This window comes from Serinus canaria, chromosome 1A, assembly GCF_022539315.1.
Source record: "Serinus canaria isolate serCan28SL12 chromosome 1A, serCan2020, whole genome shotgun sequence".
Lineage (NCBI taxonomy): Eukaryota > Metazoa > Chordata > Aves > Passeriformes > Fringillidae > Serinus > Serinus canaria.
In genome coordinates, this window is record NC_066314.1 from 32,316,131 (window position 1) to 32,339,541 (window position 23,411).

General features: G+C 42.8%; 1 protein-coding gene across 5 annotated transcripts in view; it reads left to right on the top strand.

Moving 5' to 3' along the window:
- The first annotated feature begins 325 nt into the window (after positions 1 to 325).
- The window catches only part of TBC1D30 (TBC1 domain family member 30), a 50,819-nt gene continuing 27,733 nt past the window's right edge, over positions 326 to 23,411 (top strand). For 2 of the 5 annotated variants that reach the window (XM_030238145.2, XM_030238147.2), the window contains exon 1: positions 20,744 to 21,005. In XM_030238145.2, coding sequence (XP_030094005.1) covers positions 20,846 to 21,005 — 160 coding nt within the window. In that variant the 5' untranslated portion in view covers positions 20,744 to 20,845. Of the gene's footprint in view, positions 770 to 3,180; positions 3,346 to 20,743; positions 21,006 to 23,411 lie in introns of those variants that run through there. The other 3 variants (XM_018919686.3, XM_050969941.1, XM_009095059.4) reach the window with 3 other exon arrangements.

Here is a 23,411-nt window from a genome sequence, read left to right on the forward strand (position 1 = left end):
TTCTGTCCATTCCTGACCTGAACTAGTTGCGGCTGTTACGCGTGTGGCCCGGCCTCCCCGCACCGCCATCGGTGCCGCAACCAGAGCCCGGCCCTGGCGGCCGTGCGGACCCCGCCATCCGCTCCGGGTTGCAGGCGGTGTCACGGGGACCAGCCACAGCACAGGTACTGAATTGCTGGCAAAACCGGGCCGCCCCTCCAGCGGGAGAGCAGGAGCAGGACGGCCGGCAGGACGGCGGTGACCTCCGCAGCAGCCGCACAGTGCACGGGTACCGCGTCCGGTGTCACCGGGCCCGGGATCACCGCCCCGAGGCGGAGCGCGGTCCCCGCCCCTCGGCAGGTGCAGCGCCCCCGCCCCGGCCTCTACCACGGTGCGCGGGGAGGGAGCGGAGGCGGGCGCGGCGCTCCCGCCTGGGTTCTCCGGCCCGCTTCCCTTTCCCTTGGCCGCCCCTCCCCGGCGTGTGACCGTGAGACGCGCTGAGCCCGGAACCCGGCGGCGGCGGCGGCGCGGAAGATGGATGCGGCGGAGGCCGGCGCGGGCGGCAGGGCGGGCAGCAGCGCCGACAGCCTGGCCGAGGAGGAGGAGGAGGACGAGGACGAGGCGGGTCCCGGCAGCGGCCGGTTCAGCCGCACCTCGTCGCTGGTGAGCGGGCTGCTCACCGAGCTGTACAGCGCCGCCGAGGCGGCCGTCCCCTTGGGCAGCGCCCGCTCCCGCGCCCTCCGGGAGCTGCAGCAGCGGCCAAGCCAGGTCAAGTACTTGCGGCTGAAAGGTACAGCCCGCCCCGCCCGCCTGCCCCTGCCGCTTTTCCTCTCTGCGTGCAAGGCAGTCCTGCCCGAAGATGCCCTCCGTGCCTGCGCGAGCGTGTCTATCTATGTGTGTACTTATGTCCATTTCCAGACTTTTTGCATGGCCGTGGCTCCCAGAAGCTTCCCACGTGCTGAGAGTTCCTTTGGGCTAGGGCCTCCCGTGCTGTTCGCCCCTCTTTTGTTTCAGGTGCCCTAGGAGCCGAAATAGGGTAGTCTGCTATTAGTTTCTGTGACAGACTGCCTAAGCTTTTGTTATTCTGCGAGTTTGGTGTTTTTCCTCACTTACACTAATGAATAAACGTCAATTTTCTTTTCTTTTCTTTTCTTTTCTTTTCTTTTCTTTTCTTTTCTTTTCTTTTCTTTTCTTTTCTTTTTCCTTTCCTTTTTATTTTTTCTCTTTTTTCGCTCAGTCCTTATTTTCTGAATCTAGAAAAGATGCTACACACACAGTATCGTAAGAGTTTTTCTCAGAGCCTTTTAGTTCTACTGGACCTAAACTAAACTGGACAACTGTAAAGCTTATTTGGAGGTCAGCATGTCTTCTGGGAAAAAAAAAAGAAAAAAAGAGTGTAATGAAAAATGTAAATGCTGGAGTAAATCAAAATATAAACGAAATTTCCAAAGAATTGTTATGAAAGTTAGATAGCCTCAATAGTGCATGTTTGTGAAGGACTGAGACGTGCAACTTCAAGTTGATCCAATGAAGAGGAAAAGAGAACAAAGGCCTCTTGTCCCCTGATGTTTAATCACTTTTGCTTTTGATGAGGAAAAAATCCAAGAGGTGACTAAATATGCCTGTTTTTCAAAGCTATTCAAGCAGCTATCTGCTTCCGTGTTTGCTTCTTAATGAGATGACACGCCTTCTGATGTTACTAGGATGTAGCTCAAGTTCTTCTGTGTGTCCTTTGGCAACCTGCGACTCAACAGGAAATTTTCTTGTTCAGAAATATATTTTGTGGTGTTTCAACTCATTAGTTTTGCTGCCAAGTTACTCTTTTTTTAGAGGCACGGCTAAGCGGCACAAGTGGAAAAGAGTAAAACTCACCAGACAACTCCAGTGGTGACTGTATAAATTAGTACAAATGCAAACTTTTTTTTTTGTGTGTGGGATTTTTTTTGTTTGTTTGGTGGTTTTTTGGTGGTTTTGTTTGTTTGTTTGTGGGGTTTTTTTGTGTTTTTTTTTTCTTTCAAATCCATAGATCTAGTTTTAAATTACCTTGCCTGGTACGGGTGGTTGGGAATTGCATCTGAGCTGCAGGTGCTGAAACAGTGTAGTGGCTATAAAATACAGTACTGTGTTTTCAGTGGCTCCCCTGTTCTTGCAATCATACTTTTCACTAGCCCATGGTTGATGGTCATTTCAGCCTAATTTGTCCTTTTCTTTAAGCTATCTGGAATTATTGAAAAAGCTTTGCCACATGAGCTGAGCTGTTTACCATCCCACTGATAGAAGCTTTTCCTGGGTGGGTATATATTTTTCTCATTAGATCAGGTTACTGAAGAATGGATTTTTTGGATTGATTTTCTTTCCAGCGCCAGGGGACAGGGGTTGCACTGAAAGTGATAGTTTGAAAAGTCAGCTGCAGGGAGCAGGCAGCTGTGTAGATGCTGGTGGCAAGCTGTACCAGGCTGTTACAGGGAGGATCTGAAGAGGTCAGCATGTGATAGGCGAGACCCAGGATTTCACTGGTGGGGGGATTGTCTGAGAACAGACCAGAGGACTCAGAAAAATGAATAGACTTAGGACATCTCCCCCGGAACTCCCTTTTCTGGTCTTGAAGCTCACCTCATGGGGGCACAACAGAAATATTAGAACTAAGCTGAGACATTTTGATGAACTGAAGGGGTCTGGTGGTGCTACAACTGGCCGGTGGGGATAACTGAGGCCATGACAGAAGTCATTTAGTTGCATCTTAGTGGAAAGAATTTCCCACTTAGAGCTTATTCTGGAGTTGCATTGGTAGCTCTTCAGGCAGCTTCTAGAACATGTTCCCTTGTCTGCTACAAATGTATATCTTGTCCAGGCAGCTCCTGGAAGGTACTGTATTTAAAATGTACCCCCTGGTTGCACTCTTATTGATACATTCTGTCTGTATCTGTCACGTTCCTAGGAGTTAATAACAGTATAGTTGTTAAGATTAATACTCTCTGCAATAAATTGAAGTACTTTTGTTTAAAAGAAAATGAAAGACTTTGGCTCAGATTCTGAAAGTGTTTATAACTGGGAATTACCCCAGTCAATAGAACTTGTCATTTATAGAAAGCCTGTATTTGTAAATGTCTGTGGGGCAAGTGCCTTTGCGTGTCAGCTACAATAAGCTGCTTGTGAATTCTTCTGGCACGTACTGAAGTTGTTTTCTCTGCTTGTTGGCAGATGTTGATGAATTAACAACTATAAAACGAGAACTGAATTACAGAATTTCCGTTCAATCAGCAAAGTTGCTCCATCTTCTGAAGCAGAAAGACAGGCTTGTACAAAAAGTCCAGAAGAACTGCGACATTGTCACAGCTTGTTTACAGGCAGTTTCCCAGAAACGCTGTAAGTACTTTCTGTGTACTAGTGTAAATAGTTTGTTTCATTAATGTGGGCAGTGTTTCATTTAAGCCCTCACACTTAATTTAAAGTCAAGAGGCCAGGCTATGCTATTCCTTAGTTATGATTGACTCCTAATGATGTCAGTAGTACCTGGAAACAGTATTTTGGGGGTTTCTGAGAGATTGCATGGGAAAGAGAAGAAATGTTGTTCTTTAATTGTTTTGCCTTTTCTCCCCACACAGTAAAATCTTTTTATTTGACTTGGCAAAGTTGTCATCTTAAGATAGACTGAAGTGCTTTTTGGTAGTTCTTCTAAAGTAAAACTTCATGTAACGCCACATGTAAGAATAAATAGAAATTATGCCTTTGGAAAGGATGTGTGAAAATAACCTAATGTTCCATCTTATTTTTTCATTAACATGCAGCCTGACAGGTACAGAAATGTTCAGGTACAGTAAATAAAGCATGGTCTTTTCATAAAAATGTCTGTAGGAGCTTTGAGGTGCATGTAAAGGCTTTATTAAAATAATTTTACTGTAGTGGCATGTGCTAATGTAGACAAGGTAAGAGCTTGTGTATTAATGTGAAACTTAATTTTTAAGCATTTAAAAGTGTTCTTTTGTTTTACTTAAATTTGGCATGGGCCTCATGCTGTGTTCAGAAAGATCCTTAGTATTCTTTCTTTTAATACTTATTTAGAAGGTATGGTTAAAGTATTAATCTTCTGTTATTTGAGCATTGCTTCTGTATAGAATTTTCTAAGATAACAAACATTTGCTTTCTAGTTTTTCTTTTCCTTTTTCTGGTTTGATTTAATGCAGTGCCAGTAGAGGGAGACAGAATATTTTATTTTGTGCAGAACTATAGGTGTATCTCTGGTTTTGATTAGGATACAAAAGCCATCAACCTTCTTTAAACATGAAGGGAAGTGCTTTACAAGTGTGGTCAGGCAAGACTGGGATGAAAAGGTTTAGAATCAGATTGTCAAATAAATGTTACTTGCAAAGGAAATATTAGTTTCCCTATGCGAAATAGGTGGAAAACAGTGGCAAATAGCTTTTTAGTTATAACTGAGTTCACTAATTCCCACGTGGTTGTCAAAGTTATTCAGAAGCTCCTGAACTGAATGTCTTGGAACCCAGCTCCAGAAATTCAGACGGTTATGCCTCAGGGTGTTAATTGGACAGAAAGGCAGCATGAACTGGCATCATCTGGGCACAGATTTGTCCCCTGCATGTCCCCCAATCCTGAACAGTTTGCTGGGCTGTGAAGTCTACTCAATTTCTGAGAACGAGTTACTGTCTCTATAGCATCAACTTTTCTCACAGGGTATGGAACTCAGAGGAAACTGGGAAAGTGTTGCCAGATGTTATTTGCATGATTAGGAGAGAACTGAGCCAGATCCCATTACCATGTGTAGCTGAAAAAGTCCAACTTAGACATGCAAAAGTAGTCATACATCTAGATTAAATTTCTGGGTTTTGTCTCCTCATTCCCTTCTCTCAGTCCTACTGTAGCTCTGTGTCCTGTCCCATCTTATTTTTTTCCTCTGCAAATACTTCATTAGCTTTTCTTACATGACCCACTCTTTAAATATTGAATTTTTCAACTCTGTTCCATTTCCCCATGTCATCCAAGACTGCATCTTGTCTATCTTGCAGTGTCTACCCAGACTACTCCCTGTCCTTGAGTTTTCTTCCCAGTATTCCTTGGTCCCCTTCAGCTGTTCTTCCTTGTCTTTTTCCTGTATGTACTAATTATCTACTTGCCCATTTTCTCTATCCCTCCTCTTCCCTCAACATAAATTCACAATTTTTAGTTCAGTTAAAGGTGTAATAACAACTTTAACATCATATAGTGTGGACACAGCTAATATTGATTTGATTGAATTTGATAAGGTTCTTGGAGGAGAGGAAAATTTTTCATAATGAAAACAATCAGCCACTGAAATAATCTCCCCAGGAAAGTAGTGGATTCCTCTATGTTGGATGCATTTAAGATTTGGCTGGACAGGATGCTGGGCCATTTTGTCTAGACCATGCTTTTGTTGAGAAAAATTGATGACCCTTGAGGTCCCTTCCAACATGGTATTCTGTGATTTGGTGATTGATTTCATTCTGTGTCAGATGTCTTGCAACATGGGGCAAGTACTTATGTACATATGTAATAATTCATGCATATCACATTTTGCCTGTGGCTCATCTGTCTCTTCCCACTCACTTCCCTGTAGTTCGATGTACTGTTGCAGTTGTATAAATATGCTTTAACCTGGAACACCCCAATTGCTCTGGTTTAATTTTTTTTATTTCTTACTTGAATTGCTCAGTGAATATTGCTGCTGTGGCAGTTTAGTGGAGGTGGGCTGGGCACTGCTTAGCAAGGATTTTCTGATCCATTCTGTGTCATGTGCTGGTTTGCCAAGAGTGAGGTAATGGAGCAGTTAGAAAAGGAGGTAACCTGTATTTAGTGATGCTGGAGCTTGGCTCAGTGGTTGCTGTGTGCTTGGTCCATCAGCTGCACTGGGTCACTGGGCAGCAGTTCTTTTGAGCTGAATGGTGAAGTTCACCTGCTGGTCCCTTGGGATGGGCATGCATAAGGCAAAATGGCTTTTGATCTAAGTGTGCTCTTAACTGACTTGTTCACTGTTACCCAGAATTATTAATAAATTGTGTAATTTTGGAAAATATTACAGAAGAGCCCTTCAAAAGAGCCACCTATAGTGATGAATATAATTTTAAGTGCCATTTGACTAACATACTTCATTCAGCTTCAGCCAGCAGAGATTCTGGAAAATCTGAAAGCTTACTCAATTGCAATTGGAGCCTGGGCTGAGAAGGATTACTTTTCTTTTAACATTAAGCTTGGAGGAGAAGAACTGCAAATTTTCTGCAGCCTTCATTGCTGTGCATCAGGGCATTAATAAATGTTTCAATAAGTAGGTGTGTGTCATGTTTAGTATTTGCTAATATAAACTAGATTGTGTATTTTGAGTATCTGTTAGACTAGGAGAGATTTTGAGTGTTGTCAAACATAATAACAGCTGTGTGGAGTACAGACTGACAACTAATCACTAGCAGAGTAATCCTGAGGAAGTTTTAGGCAGTGAATTCCATGGTTACTTTCTTGTAATGAGAATATCATCTTGGAACTGGTCTTTGAGCAGCACAGTTGGGATGCTGGCATTTGGGGAGTACTTTAACAGAGCAGCAAGTCAGTCAAGTTCTGGTGTAGCACTGTGTTCCATCCCTCATAGGATATTCTTCTAGAGAGCTATACACGTGGTACCCATTTAAAGATTTAAAGTGTAATTGTGCTGCTGATGGGATGTGAACACAGAGTATGATGTTGCAAATAAGGAATTTTGATGTCTTTGATCACTTGCTGTTCAGTAGCAGTGGTAAGCCCCAGGGCGAGAGACCACCCCATGGCACTGTCTCCAGCCACCATCCTCAGGATGATCTGCGCCAGCCCCAGAATGCTGACTGGTGTGTGAGTCAACAGAAGCCCTTCTCGGGCTAATTAAAAGTACTTAAACTGACTGCCATCTTCTCTTGCTTTGTGAAAACAAAGTTGTAATATCAATTCTAAATTGGCAAACTGCACAGTCAGTTTCCTTACAAACCTGGTAAATTCTGTGATTGTGCAGATTTGATACCTCTCAGAGGCCACTTTGAGGCTAATTTCAGTTTCTTAACTCCTAAGGTGAAGTAAAGTTTCTTTACTTTTCTGGTATTAAAAGGATAATTTTTTTCTTTCTTTTTTCCTTGAAAGAAAGAGGTCAGATTTGCTGTCTAAGTTGGTCATATATCAACTGAGAAGTTGTCATCTGTGTTAATGCAGAATATCAGATTCAAAAGGTGGCAAGAACTAAGTGCTTGTGTTACAGAACATGGAATCCTCACTTTTGAGGGAAATTCTTCTTTAAGGATACAGCAACTAAAATATCTTGTTCCAGCATGAAATAAAACACCCACTCACAAGAGTCAATTGCTTATGAAGCAAATTTCTGAAAGTTTGCATTTCAAACTAAAATGCTTTGTTCAGATGCCTTTTTCATTTCATATTATGTAACGAACTATTTTCAAGTAAGATGATAAGATGTTTAATCCTAAAAAGAGTGAAAATCACGCTTTTAGCATTTGGAAGTCTATTTTAGTCAAAGATGACATTTTGCTGTGAAGGACTTTGCTTTCCACAAACTGATATTTTATGTCAGACCTTTCCGTGTAAGTGTTTTCAACCAACTGTATTACAGAGATCCTCCTGGGAACATTCTGCAGCTCACTCCCTGGCTGCTCAGCACTGGGATTGCCAGGCTGGTCAGGGAGCTGAGGAGCCCACATGCATTCCTAAACCATATGTTTTCCTTCTGAGTCTGTAGGGTAACATTATATGAATACTTTTCTGTGTCTCATACTTTCCTAACTACTTTGTACCTAACTCTCACCACTGAAGTGTCTTATGTCTACTAAAAGGATTTCCCAGCTTCCTCATAACAAATACCATCTCATAATTGGCTAAAATTAGAGCAATTCTTGACAATGGCTTTTATTATGGACTCCTTCAGCTATATTCTTCAGGATTTACCTAAGCAAACTCTCTTGGTGGCTGCTTCGACTAGTGTCAGGAGACAGAGGTAAGATTGCCTTTGTTAAAAGCCCTGGGAGACTATTTCAGGTGACTCTGGGCTGTGCTCAGTATCAGCACAGGGGATAAGACTACACCTGACTGGCACTTTTTTCTTTTAAGTGTCATTCTACTGCTACTGTTATTAGGGAATTGGCTGCTTTCAGAGCTGGGGTCTCTGCTGCTGGTAAATTCCTGGGGACAGTGTGGAGCCTACTGACTAAGAGATCATTCTGTCCTTGAGGCAGGTGCTGCCTTCTGGCTCACTGCTGCCAGTCATTTTCCAGTTCAGTGAGCTGCTATGTCTACAGGGGTGAGACTTTCCTTAGAAAGGGAGATGCCAGGCATTCAGGGCTAGGTGGAAGCTGAGCAAAATGAGCAGCTGACCTCAGGGCACGTCTCTGAGAAGAGAGAGCCTTCAGTTGCCTGTTCACTTCTGCCTGTTGATCATCAAACTTGGCCCCAAATGTGCATCACACAGAAACAAGGTGGCTGCTCTGAGACATACACTTCACCCACAGCAGTGTGGCGAGACCTGGGAGACCCTGGTCAACCAGCTGTGCTGTCCCACTTCTGTATAAACTGTGGGCCCTGTGAAATAAATAGCCGTGCTCCTGCAGCCTTCCATCTCAGCTCACTTTGAATGCTTGCCCTGGGAGATGGCAGACATCTGGGGTGAAGGTGTAGTGGGGCTAAATTGGCCTGTCTGAAGTGTGTTGTGTAGGTGTGCCACTGACTAACTATAAATAGTTCTCTTTCTTTCCTCCCTCCCTTCCTCCCTAATAAATAGTTCAGCAGTATTTTTTTAATGATGTAGAAACTTGATGGGATAGTAACGGCTGGGTGTGGTTACAACATAGAAAAATATTTTGCAGAATAAATATTTCATTGTTTATCATGGAACTGAACAGTAAATTCAGTAAATCTGTAAGCAATAATCTGGCTGCTTAATCTAGGCCTGGATTGCAACAGAAAATGCAGATTGTTTGGTATAGGGATGTATAGATCACTGTCCTGCAGCATTTCATGGAGGATGTTGTCAGTGTGCTAGCAGCTATGACAACAATGAAATTGGTTGAGTTAGTGCTATACCAGAGGTTGTGTTTACTTTGGGTATGCATGCAACTTGGAGGCTGACTGCTTAACTGCTTCTCCATATTTTTCTGTATAACAGTAATCCTGTTGCTGTTGCAAAGTCACAGCTAACCTCAGAGGATTAGCTTTGTAATGCATGGACAATTTTGACTCCACTGAATTACACTTTTCATGACAGCTGTGCCATGAGAAGTTGATGTATTAGAGAGTGCTTGTTATATAAAATACTTCCTTAGTATTAGAAATAGGGATTAATGCAACAGATTATTTGTGGAGCTTTTTGGATTGCTTATCAAGCAATACTTGTAGTATTTCTATACTAATTTGTCTGCAAGAAGTGGTTCTCAAACCAGTGATCTCTTATTTCTCTGTACTGCAGTGACTTTGGAAGGTGAGATTTGATTAGCTCAAATTGAGGAGGCATGCTGGAGGAAGGGTGCTGCTGTTTGGAGACAACGAAGTCAGAACAGCCTGTTCTCTGTCTACAGTCCCTGTCAGTCAGTCATGACAGCAGATATAACTGGCAGCCGCTGCTGTTCCCTCTGCTTATTCCCAGCTATTCAGATGGATACCTGATCAGCAGTAAAGCTTTGTTAGTCTAATAGTTCCCTGAAAAACGCTTTTATTGGGTCACCCAGGGATTATTGTGATTAAATGAGATGAAGTGGCAATTTCCACTTAGGTTCAGGAAGAGTGTGAAACAGCTCATCCTGCTGCAGCCCAGGTCTGCCCTGGGGCAGTGTTGGCCCTGGGGGCAGGACTGGGGTGAGGGCCCAGCTGAGCAAAGGGCTCAGCCTGCATGTCTGTGTGCTAAAGTGTTTGTGTGCTTTGCTGCTGAGGCGTTATCAGCATCCAGGCTATAACCTAGGAGTTCATTGCACTAACTGGCAATTTGCAAGGAGGCTGCTCCACAACCCATGGTGCCAAAGGCCACATGGGAAGCAGTGATGTGTGAGAAATGCACCCGAGCACATTCATATTTCACAAATCTTTACAGTTCTGAACTGATGGTAGATCTGCTCTGATACCTGCAGGTAGTGAGAGCCACAGCATCTGTGGCAAATGTTGGACAATCAAGATGTAAGGGTTTGTGTGTATAAGCTCACAGCAGGGGTGGCTGTGTGAGCTGCATAACTGTAATATCATATCATTTCAGTCTTTAATCTTTTTCTGACAAGCTTTTGGATGTGGAAGCAGCCTGAGAGAAAAAGTTCTCTTAGATTGTATGCATAGTCTTTCACACTTGTCTAGCTGAGCACTGCTTTTCTTTTATTCTGCTGGGGCTTACAGTTCTGTAAAAGAAACTATGCTGTTCTTTTTTCTACTGAAAAGCTCTTTTCTAAAAAAAAACGCCAAAAAAAACCAACCCCAAACACTGTGAACTTATAGGAGGGTTAATGGGGTTTCAGTGAAAATACCCAACAGGGTCTATGGCCTTTAAGTAACACAGATGCATTTTATCTCCAAGTGGTACATGCTAAACATTCTTTGGTCACATCAGCCTTTGAAGAAAAGATTTCCTGGATACTGAAGATCAAATGGAGGATAACAGCTGCTTGGGACAATTAGTGCTAGGAATAGACTGATTTATAGAGCATCAGACAGTGCCAGCAGCTATGTTTCTGCAGCTTTGAGATAGCTTGGTGTTTAAAAACAAGATGATAGAAAAGTGGGCTGTGGCACTTTGTTTGGATCAATAGTCCTGCTTATAATTCTGCACTGGAGCAGCTCTGAAGGAAGAGTTAAACGTGAATATCAGATTTTTAAAATGTTTTTCTCCTTGAAGCTTTTAATAACCTGAATCTGATTTACTGAGCAGTAAATAGTGCTCCTCACATACCCTTGAAATTTGCCAAAGAAGTCAAGTCTGTGTTCCATCTTCACATTAGACCATCTTACTTACAAGCCTATCATTTATCTTTTTCTTAGTAAAATTTGGAGCCTTCTTGCTATGTTTTATCAGCAGTGAAACAGCTTCTAAATTTAGTTCCCTATAAATTATTGGTAACTTCCTAAAATCACAGAACCTGGTTCTGATCAACATGATTTTTTTGCCACCCATATAATACATATGGCCAAATACAGACCATGAACAGTTTTTTGTTCTTGTTTGGGTTTTGGGGTTTTTTTTCCCAATATGTTATTACTAATTTCTAGTCTTATCCAATGGTCATTGGCAGAAATAGCTATTGGACCTTAGATCCTGAAGGAAAAATAATTATATGGTGAAACTAAAGGAAGTCAGAGTGGGGAGGTAATCACTGTATAGGTATTTTTTTAAATGTATATTAACCTGAAGAGCTAAATATTACTGATGTTTATAGTAATATCTGGAGAGGTCTAGAAATCAGGTACCTATTGAGCTGGACAAACTAGATATCACTGGACAAATAGGTGGTATGAGACTCTTTAAAAAACAGACTTAATGAGACAAGACTACTTGAAGGCTGGCAGAAGAAGCACATGTTTAAAGAAATGATGTGAGTTGTCCTGAGCTATGCAGTAGTAAGTAAATAGTCAGAGCTTTGCTGTTAGCCAAAAACTCATGCTTGTGTGGTGGTGAACATGCTCAAAATCAATTTTAATGGCTCTAGGCTTCAGTACTAAATGAGCCTTTGATTAATCCAATTCAATAAACTTACCCTGTAAGACTAAGTTATGAAGTGAAGTTTTGTCATTTAGCTGTTGAGTCTGCAATCTTTGAGTAGTAATGTTGTTGGAACTGAAAACTATTTTCTCCTCTTCATCTCACAAACTTCATTAAAGAAACTCTGTGTCAAACTTGCTTCAATGACTAACGTGTGTATATTTTTCAGAAAGTGGAGGTGGTGGTTTGAGGTTCCTTTGCTTTGCTAGCTGCTTTCTTTCCAACACTTGGAGAGTATGCTCTGTGAAGCTACAGCCCGCTTGGGCGATGAAGAGAATTAGGTGGTCTGGAGGACCTGGGGTTGCAATAGCTTCATGAAAATCTTTCTTTTTGGAACTAGTGGCATCTACAAATGGGAGCCAATGCAAACATGATCAAAAAACTGGAGTGGTGGTGCAGGCCTTGCCATTGACTGATCAAGGTTTGTGGTTCCAAGAGCCCTATGGTGCTTTTATGAGCTTCTGCAGGAGTCAGCACCATTCCTCTCTCCAACTCCAGAGAGGGTCATGCTCCTGTTCCTGTGGAGGCCATGTGTACTGGGAGAGAGGATCCATGCTGGAAGCTGGACTCTTACCCTTGGGCAGTGCAGGACAGCCTGGCTCTTTGCTCCATGTCGAATGAAAGCCTTCCATGGGCTGAACCTAGTCTTTGCTGCATGTCCTTAGCATTACTGCAAAGAACTATGAGTCAATGTATAAAAACTTTGATGTATAAATGTGGTCCATTTCTATAATAACTCCTGGCCCAAAGGAAAGAGATTTCACCATTAATAATTTTTTTTTAACTTTGGCAATTAGTTTTTAATCTAGAATCTTTCCAAGTGTTCTATTTGTGGATAAATCTTGTCTTGGGGATATAGGATCATTTTGCTTTTTTTCATTATGTTGGGCAGATAAAAATCCTGCTGTTTCTGAAATACCAGTTCAGATCAATGAAGCTGGTGATTTACACTATAAAATTCAATTTGTATGCTAGGTGCTAAGCAAATAATCATGTTCTAATAAAGGAAAAGAAGTTCAGTTTTAGATCTGAGACCAGCTATGACCTCCATTTTTCTGCAATATTATCTTAAGCATAACTACAAATCATACCTGTCAGAATTCTATTTTTCATGTATTGCTTTAGTTTTTCTGCTGAGTTGATGACTTTTTTTTTTTTAATTACCTTGTAGCATTTAAGCAGGATTCTGGAGTGTGGCTACTGGCCAAGGTATGCATTTGCTTCATATTGTTTAGCAAGGTTAGGAAACATTTCTTAACTTTTACAATCATACTTTTTAGCAATAATTTTTTATTATGTAGGCCTCTTCAACAATTTTTCTTCTTAATATTTGCCTTACCAAAATAATGTTTGGAATTTCTTTTGTAGATACAATTTCTCTGACAAAAAGAAGGTCATTTGCTCTCTGAAACCTCACTTCCATTCATTACTTTGTATTTAATTAAAAGGTGTTCTCTCTATATTTTATCAACCATGTAAGCATTGCTATGACTTTTAGTCCAGTTGTTAACTCCAGACTTTATGCTGCTGTTTACTGCAGCAGTTAAAATATATTGTTATTTAACAGTGCTTGCATGACACATTTTTTAAAAGCTTGCTCACAAGATACAACTATCTACTATAGCTTTACTGCTATAGTTGGCACTTGAAGGCAATAAGTAAAATAAATTGATTTTCCCCCTTCTTTTATTTTCTTCATCAATATTCCTCAAGTGGCAATTATAACTTCAGAGTTGATTTACGCATTTGAACCAAATTAAAAAAAATATAATAAGAAACCTAGATGCTGTTGTTGATATACAGACACACAGCCAGTTTTACAACATGGAAATATCTACCCACTTATCTATAATTTTTCTCTGATTAAGAGCTTGTTAGAAGCATGAGGAACATAGCATTTGGAAGCTTCTGCAAGCTCCTTTTTTGTTGGGTGTACTTCCCTCCTTTTGGAAGACAACAAATATATGAACAAATAATTAAACACAAAGTGGACTTCAGCATTGGATTAATCACCTGTTTCAGTGTTTGTACATATGTTTTCATGAATTCTAGTGTGTGTGCTTTCCTCATGGTCATTGTAGATCTAGTCTGTCTTCCTCTTGTTGCTTTCATATCCAAAACTCTTCACAACCTACTTTTTTCTCTGTTGTCCCATCCTTATAATTTCTTACTTAGTATACGAGCTTGGCTCCTGCCTCCTACCTCCATCCTACATGTGTTTTAAAACAAGCACATTTTCAATTTCCCCTCATGCTGACATTTTCTTCTAGATGTTTCACCATATTGAACATGTTGATAATTAAAACCTGATCTCTTAGCACTCTCATTGACCTTATGTGTTCGTGGTGCATCCCTTGGAACTCATCTCTGCCATGAAGGCCATAGAAACAATACCAGCTCTTATGTTAAGAATATAGTATACCATCTGGCTGCTGACCTGTACTTCTCTGTCTGCTAATGTGTTTGCTAATGTGTTTTCTCTCTTTTTTCCTGAGCTTTTGCTGTACTTGTGCAGTACCTGTAGCAACAGTGCTGGAGCCCAGAATCAGGATTTACAGGCACTGCATTGAATACAGATAGCATTAATAGTGTATCAGGCATACTCAGTTGTGTAAGTTTGTTGTCCACCATAATAAGGTGAAATAACTGCTGTCTTGTGATCAAGCAAAATTAGTCTAAGCTCCTTTTTGTTTCCCACATAGACAGTTCTGAGTTAAATCTCTGCCTTGTTCTTTCAGTGTAGCTATTGAACCATATGTTAAAAGCTTCCACATCACATCCGTTTTGTAATGTCAGTAAGGTTTTAGGGTTTTTTTCTGAAATATTTGAGGTGCCTGTGATCTGTGCTGCATGATGTTTAAAAAAACATGAGTCAGTTTCTACTTGTTTGGAATTCTTTCAATTCTCTCCTTTTAAGCTCTGGAAACAGTCCAATCCCAGTGATGGGCCTGGAAGTGAAATAAGCCACCCTTTGTACCCAGCCCATTGGCATTAGTTGCTGTCACTTGTGTGCTCAGGATTGCTGAATTATCAGCAAATTTAAATTCTTCTGTTCTCAAAACTAGTTTGATCTAGGAATTCCAGGCACTACAGAATGCAAGCTTATTAATGGTGTGGTAGTGAGAGATGGTGACATAGAAGAGGTAATAATTTGTGAAGTAAAGCCTTTGAATATTAACATATTCAGTGTTAACTTGATGTGATTGTGTTGTAGACAGGTTTAAGAAAATCTTTCAGCTTACTGTTGAGGGGTTTTTTGAAGAACTCAGGGAAAACAGGAGTTTTTGCTCTACTGGATCAAGTACAGATCTGGGAGATGGGTTTATGCAGTTCTGCTGTTGCTGCCTGTAGCTCTGGTACTATACAGATGTTAAGTCTTTCTGCATGTCCCTCATTCATTTGCAGTTATGTATTTACAAATGGAAAGAGGTTATGATTAGGTTCAGGGGGATTACAGGCACATCTGTATATCTGTTTTAGTAACCTGCAATGCTTTTGAAGGCTTTCATATACTCACCAACATGATCCAATTGCATAAGCATCTTGTGCTACTCTAGAAGAACCAAGGGATTGAGGGAGTGGAGTCAGCTTTACCTGCACTGATTCACTGCCTAGGAATGTGGTGCCTCCCTAGATGGGAAACTGGTCATTGCAGCTCCATGCCATTGTGCTGTAAACTGCTTTCACAATTGATTTGCAGATGTATTATATTTTCAAGTGCTTTCACTAATGCTGGAAAACTCTGGCATACTTCTCAGGGTGTATCTGTCAAAAATTTCAAGAAGCAATATGACTATGAACATTATTCACCTTGAAAGTACGTTTGCTAGATATAACTGTCCATCATTCCCAAAGAATAAGTTATAACCTGCACTTATGGGCAGGGGATGCTAGCTCTATTGAGGGGACCTTCTTCTCTGCTCTCATCAGTCCTGTCCTAGTATATGCAAGTGTGTAGTACAGGAGGGAGGAGTGGATAATGTGTGTGGGAGGAAAAGGGAGCATTAGGTAAAAAACCCCCAAATGCCACAACTAAAGGTCATAACAAAGAATCTTGAGTCTGAAGTTCTCGTGGCTGAATCCTGATTGTGATCAGGCTCAAGGATCATCTAGTGGATATGCAGTTGTGAGCATCTTACATGAGTTACAGACTTGGAGATTCATTTCTTGTTGAAAGATATATACCATACTAAGCAGTACTATTTAAATTATTGTTTCTAGATTAGTTCTCAATAGATATGGCTAAACAACATGCAAGCAAAATTCTTTTTCAGATATCTTACCTATAAACTAGAGAATTCCCTAGCTCCTCTGTCATAAACTCACCAAGAACAAGTGTGCTGTTTTAGGGCTTCCTTAAAAAGAAGGCTGCATTAAAGTGTAATTACCATGCTCTCAGTTTTGGAAGGGGGAAATAAATAATAAGGTTATGTGCCTGAAGTCTAAAGGAAGAGGAAACATTTGACTAGCTGCATGCTTCCTTAGACTAAATTATATAAATTTTTGTTCTCTGTTCCTGGAAATCATAGATGTTATTTCCTGTCCATTGTGTAGTTTATATCTGTGCTGAATACCTTTGTGGACAAGGATTGGCTCTGCAGCTTTTGTCTGTGATAGCTGCTATAGGACACAGTGAGGTCTTGACCTCTTTTGTGACATTTGTGTACAAAGTCATGGAAATGATGACTAATGCAATGAAAAGGTTTAAAATATTATAGCTGTTTTGATGAGACAGTGTGGGTGAACACACTGCACCATTTTCCTGAGCCATTTTTCCTGCTTTCATCAAGTGTGTAGAGTTAACCTTCTCTGGGCACAAATCTAGCAGCAAAGATTTGTTTTTGTATTTTTTCTGGAACCATCCTTTGTGCAGTAAAGACAACCCTGGATTACTCGTCTGGCAACAGAAACCAGCTTGACGGCAGAACTGAATCTGCTAGTCCATAATGATGTTTCTCCTTCTGCATTCCACAAATCTCTCCATAGGCTCCCTTGCTAGTGATGCAAACAGATACACAAAACAGTGCCACAGGCTCTGTGCTTGGTGGTCCCCATGGTAGTTGCAGGTAGCTGGTGGATCACAGCGTGCACTCCCTGCGCTCTCAGGTAGCACATCAGTACCAGGGGCTGTGGACAGAGCAATATGGGCTGTGCAGGAGGGGATGCTCCCCTTGCAGGCTGAGGTGGGAGGGGTGCTGGGCTCTGCCACCTCAAGGGAACTTTTGTGTTCATGCTGTAGAATCTGTGCCCCTGTGGTGTCAAGGACCCAACAAGCCAGAGACCTCTTTTCAAGCTGTCAGAGGTGGCTCCATCTTGTGTGTTGGAGGAGTGTGAAACTCCAGGTGGGTTGTGCTTGTTTTTAGGCTTTTAGGATCAAGCAGAAGGAGGCAGGGCTGTTTTTTTCAGAGGGGATGTTTAATAATAGAACATGCATAGAACTGGGTAGGATAGGAATTTTGTGCCCCAGTGGTGGAGATGGTTTAATGGGCTAAATGTATTTAAAATAGTTTTGCCGTCTGGGAGAATCTCAGACTGGCTTACCTTTTCTTGTCTCTAATGTGGACATATTTAATTCCATTTGTTTTCTCTTGTATACTGTCATTTGAAAGAGAAATCTTTTTTTCTTTTGAGCCTCATGGTGAACTACAATACACATCAAAACATATGTTGGTTTATTTGCTAACTTCTGTAGAGCTATTTGAAACCCTGTGGTAATAGGGTTACATCTTCTGGATACATTTTTCGGGCTCTTTAAAGTAGTATATTGAGCTCTGGGGCTTAGCAGATGGTCATCCTATGATTTGGTCAAAATAACAGGTTTTCCCTTGTGGTTGCAATACATTTTTCCCCCTCATCCTATTGATATATATTTCTGTCTGATATTTGCTGTATCATCAGCTGCTGTAGTGCTGCTGTTTCAGTGTAATTTCCAAAATCCTCTTGGACGAATCATATTACAGTATTATCATATATTTACTCTATTTTTCATGGGTACATGTCATTTTAAGTATTTTTGCTGACATTGGTGTTGAGAATTGTGGCAAATAAGCTTTCTTCCCAGACTTTGACTGTTTTACTGGAATGTTGTGATGCAAATCAGAATTAAGAGAGGTCTCTACACTTTTCTGTGAAATAAAGGGGAGGATGTGGAGTTAATGAAATACAGTGACCCGGCTGAAGATATCTTACCATTTTTAGTCTTTTAATTACATTCAGTCTTCTTAGCACACATCAGAAGAGAAGAGATGAATTGTGCCCTAACTGGGCAGTTGAAACTCCATGCAAACAAATAGATTCTTTAAAAGTAGATTGCTCTGTGGCCCCATTTCTGCTGCCTGTCCTTCTGTTCCTGATGCTGCCCCATCTGTTTGTACTCATTGTCCCTTTCTGGCAGCCTGTGTTTTACCTCATTGTCTCAGTGCAGACACAAGTGGGCTAAAGATGGAGAGGTTTAAGGTAAATGGAGTTGGTTAAAACCTGGCATTGACCTTGGGACTGACCATCCTAAGTTTGATTGCAACAAAAAAACAAGACTACACATAGTATTCTTAATTCCAGCCTTAAAACAGCATGTGTGGCAGATGATAGTAAGATTGTAAAGAGTTACCAAATGAGGAAGTAAGGTTTTTCAGTAAGTGAATCTGTTGTGTTGGAAGGAATACATGAGGGAGGAAAAAAAGCAAAGTCTCATGTTGACTATTGCAAAATACTGGAGATGAAATATCTTGCCAAGCCAAATGTTTTGATTTTTTTTCCCCTCAAAATAATTTCTGAATGTTATCTGTATTGTCAGTAAATGCAAATGAGGGCTTGTAGACATGACCAGATTTCCATGCACTTGTGGATCAAACTAGATTCATGATGGTGGACATGTCCTGCCACAGGCAGATTAGAGGCTTTGCCTGATCAGTGATTAAAACCCTGTGCCATCCACTTTTCTAGAGGCTAGGTTCTAGCTCTGAAGATATGTATATGTATGCTTAATGGGAGGCTTATCCCTGCATCTGAAATCCATTTGTACTAATGATCCAGTGAGTCATCAAACCTATTAGTATGGCTTGGCTTCTTCCTTTTGTCTCCTGAAGTTCAATTTTTGTACTTTTTCCGTCAGAATAACATTGTATTAATTGGCTGGCGTGCGGGCACACAGATAGTTCCAAGCACACCATTAAGGTGTGCTTGGAACTATCTGTGTGCCCAATCACAGTATGATTGTCCTGGTTGTTTCCAGTTTTCTTGTAGAGACAAGAAGACAAGTAGGAGAAATAGCAATGATGGGAATACTGAATTCTCATTTTGAGAGCTGGTTATCTTCATCAGCTAAATATTGATATCTTTTTTAGACCTGATTTCTAATTGTTTAAAAATTGGAGGTGACACAATTTAGTGTGATGACTGATTCTCACTGTCTGGATAATGAGTGGTTTCTGAGACTTTGGTTATGGCTTCTAAGACTTTGGGCAACAGCGTGTGGTGTTGGATTAGTCAGTCTTGAAATGATCCAAGAACGATGTGGTGCTATTTGCAAAAGGTGCTCAAGCAAGAGGAGAATTACACTAAAGAGATAATACGGCTATTTCTGTATTTAAATATTGCTGTTATAGTCCCATTGGTACAATCTGTACACCTAGGGAGACTAATTGATTTCAAATTTGATGCTTTAACCACTAAATCATCATCTCCAGCTGGCACTGAAATAAAGTGATTTGCATCATCTACATCAGCAGGGAAGTGTCACCTTTGTTAAAAAAAGAACCACCGACACACAGACTTAATTATCTATTCAGAGTGCAAGCTAACAGCTCAAATGTAGTGACTTTTCTCCAAAAGCCAAGTAGATATTTAAAGAGGCATGATCAAAATCACACTTCTCTGAAAGCTTAACAGTGACTTCTAAAAATAGTTATAGCTGATTTTGAAAAGAGGCTTGGTTCTGTGTTTTATATTGTGTGTATTTTATATAATTAGCTTTACTGCTTATCCGTTGCCAGTTTTCTCTCTTCATAATGTGACTGAGGAACACAACTTTTTAATAAAGGAGAAAAATGTTTCAAAGCTACAGTTGTTGGCAGGTAGACTGAAACTTCTGGTAGCTTGGCCTTTGAGCCTGACTAATGTGGTGTGATAAATCTGCTCTCCTTCCACAAAAATGCTGAGTGGTTTAGGCTATAAAAGCTACCATTATTTCAAATGCTTTTCCTTTTTGTCAATCAAACCACTAGTTTGAGAATCTCTGAAACCTTTTTAAGATGCTCTTAGGCCAAATAGCACTGGAAAATGCATCTAATAAAGTGCTTTTGAATAGCTTCTTTTAACTACTTAGTGCCTGGCATGTTACTTGTAAGTGCAGTTGCAATGTCGATTCATGGGAAAGGCTGTTATTTTAGCTGAGGATTGTTGCTGTTCGTGCAGAGGATGTTCAGGGTCTCTTTGCTGGTGAATGAAGAACAGATACTGTGCAGCATGCTTGCTTGTGCTGCTGCTGGGGCTGTCGCTGAGCAGAACCCCAGCCTGCCCTGGCACTGACATGTTGTTAAACTCTTTGCTGTCCCCCTGCTCCGTGGTCTGATAGTGCTGGTCAGACTCCTCCTTCCCAGGACAGCTTTTTGAAAAAGGCAGCAGGATTATCTATAAGTGTCCAGCTATAGGCCCGAGTACCATGTGAGAGGACCCTTTGGCGGATATTTAGCTCGTTTCATTCTCGGGAGAAATGTCAGTGTTGCCGCCGGTTAACAGGCGTCCAGCGCGCCGTGTCCGCATTGCCCGTGTCGGGTGGTCTCCGTGCAGCCCGGGGATTGTGCAGCTCTCCTGTGGCCCTTTGGCACAGCTCAGCCCCACCACTGCCGCCGGGGCTCTCTTTATTTCTAACCAGAGCTGCTGCTCCCCTCGCCCGCTGCATTCCAGGTGGTGCTGGAGGAGGAGGAGGAGGAGGAAAGGCTGCTGGTTTATTCAGGCAGTGATGCTAGGATTGTGGGCGGGAACAGCTTTTTTTTTTTTTTTTCTCCTTTCCCGTTTTGTCTTTCTCCTCTCCTTGTCCTCCCTCTTCTCTCCGGCACTCGGACTTGGCTGTCTGCAGTGCGGGTCCCCGCACGCCATGCCCCGCAGCCCGCTGCCCTAGGGCGAGCCCCGGGCACCATGCGGCAGGACAGGCTCACGGGCTCGCTGCGGCGCGGGGGGCGATGCCTGAAGCGGCAAAGCTCGGGCGGCGGTGTGGGCACCATCCTCAGCAATGTGCTCAAGAAGCGCAGCTGCATCTCCCGGACGGCGCCGCGCCTGCTATGCACCTTGGAGCCAGGTACCCGCTCCGGCCGGGCGAGGCTGCGGCTACGGCTGCCGCCCCATAAGCGGCTTAGCGGGGCGGAGGGAGCTGCCGGGGCCTCGGGGTCGGCTCGGAGAGGAGGAGGCGGGCGGCGGGCGATGAGGGCCGCGGGTAGGCGCGGCGGGGCGGGGGGCAGCGCCCGGGGGCGGCCCCGGCCCGAAGCAGATGCGCCTCTCCGGCCGCCGCTGCAGCAGCCCCGCCAGGGCCCGTCCGGCGCGGGGCGCCGCGGTCGCGGCCTGGGACCGGCGGCATGTCCGGAGCGCGGGGCTCCCGCCGGGCTGCGGCGGCCTGGAGCGGGGAGCGGGGCCTGCGGGGTGGCCGCGGGCTGGGGAGCGGCCGAGGCACCGCGGCGGGTGCGGAGCGGGCCCGGAGGGGAGCGGGGCGGGTCCCTGGGAGGGCCGGGGGTGGCCGGGGCCCTGCGGGGAGGCAGCGCACTGCCCCTGCCCCGGGGGACTCCTCCTGCTCGTGTCCCGCCCGGCCCGCGGATCCCGGCTCCGCTCTCCAGATCTCCTGGTCCTTTCCTTGCTCCTCCCGCCCGGCGTCGCCGCCTCGCAGCGCTTTTGTGTTGTCTGTCCCCAGTGCCTTTCTCCCTCCCTCTCCTCTCCCCCGGGCTCGGCGACTCAGCTTTCTGCCAGTCCCTCCCCGAAGTCTGCTCGCAGCCTGCCCAGACCTTTCCTGATAAACCTGCTACCTCTTGACCTGCCGGAGACCCCTCCTCCCGCCCTGCCTTTGTCTGCGGTAGGGTGTTGTCTAAATTTGCAACCATGCCTATTCCAAGGGGAGGGCATCAGCTCTGCAGCTATATTTTCTGGATCCTGCTTCAATATCAAAATCTTTTCAGAACTGGGTGGCCAACAAACGTCGTGTGTTTACTCCAGGGAGGGGGGCTCTCAACAGAAGCACAGATGGGTGATCATGAGTGAATGCTAGATTCTAGTTGCCTGACAGCAAAATTTTGGATTTTTTAAAAAATTAAAAATCAAGAAATTTCATTTCAATTTACCGTGTTAGAACTGTCACTTGTAGCTAAAACGTTGTTGATCTGTTGCCTAATTTTAGGCATTTACAAAGCATGCACGCCAGAGATCCACTGAAACGTGGAGCAATACATGGAAATAAATAAAGATCAGTTTCCCATTGTACTAGCAGTGTGTGTATCAAGCATACAATGCTCACTGCCTCTGTGTTTGAGATGAGTTTCAGTAGCTGTTATTAATAAGGTCTCAGGTACATTTTGGTAGATTTATGGGATTGCTGTTTTCAAGGAGATTTCCTGGCTTGTAATTCTCAAAGACCCCTGCTCCAACAGTAGTCTGCTATTATCCCAGGTAATGACCTTATCTGGATAATGACATTCATGTACTTACACTCACAAAAAGACAAGGGGATGTGATTGGGGTGTAACTATCAATGCCACAGTCCTAAAAATCCCCCTGGTTTGGGGTTTCCATATTGTTCATATATAGGTAAAGACAATAACCCCATTCAGGATACATGTTTTCATAGAGTGGTGGAGATGGGACAGCTAATGAACCTTTTAAAAAGATGCTGGATGAAATACTCTTCAGATTTACTTAGTGTCTCTGTTAGCTGTCTGTATTGTGAAGTTTTTCTAGACTGGAGATTTTAGATGTGCTTTGATACATCCCGGTGAGCTCTGGCTCCTGATAGAAGTGGTTTCATACATACAGAGTTACTCAGAATGTTACTTTTAGAGGCAAATTTCAAGGCTATGAATCTTCCTGAAACAACAAGCAGCATAAGGTGATAGTTTACGTTGACACTTCTCTTTCCTTGAGCATGGGCTCCCGCTGCACACAAATCTGCTTTAGGCCTTTTTCCTTGTTTATTTTTGATAAAATATTTATTTGCATTCTGTGGGAGAGGTTTCAACAGCTGTGAAGTACAGCTGAGAACCTGTAGTGCTACTTCACAAGTTTAAAGCTACATCTTTATAGCTCACAAACGTGCATCAAAACACATCATCTTCCTACACTTTTTTGTGGTTTGATATTTCTGAAAAAATCCCAATTTTGCCTTATCCTTTTGTTTAACGTTTCTGAGGGTGCACTGGGAATTTGATTCCATCACTCAGGTACTTGGCTGCCAGTATTTCTCTCCCCTCTTGTGTCTCTTTGTGTGGGCCACATTTTGGTTATGCAGAGGAAGACTGCTAGGGTTTGGGAATCCAAGGGATATACTCTTCCATCTTACAGCCTCCCCTTTCAGGAGTTATTGTGTATTTTTCACAGGAAAGGACTGTGGTTGGGGGGGGGGGGGTATATTTTCCTCATTTATATTTTATATAACTTTTCTGCAGTGGTTTCTGGTGACAGGCTTGGAAGGGCATTGAACAGAGCTTATTTTGGCATTCCCCTACCT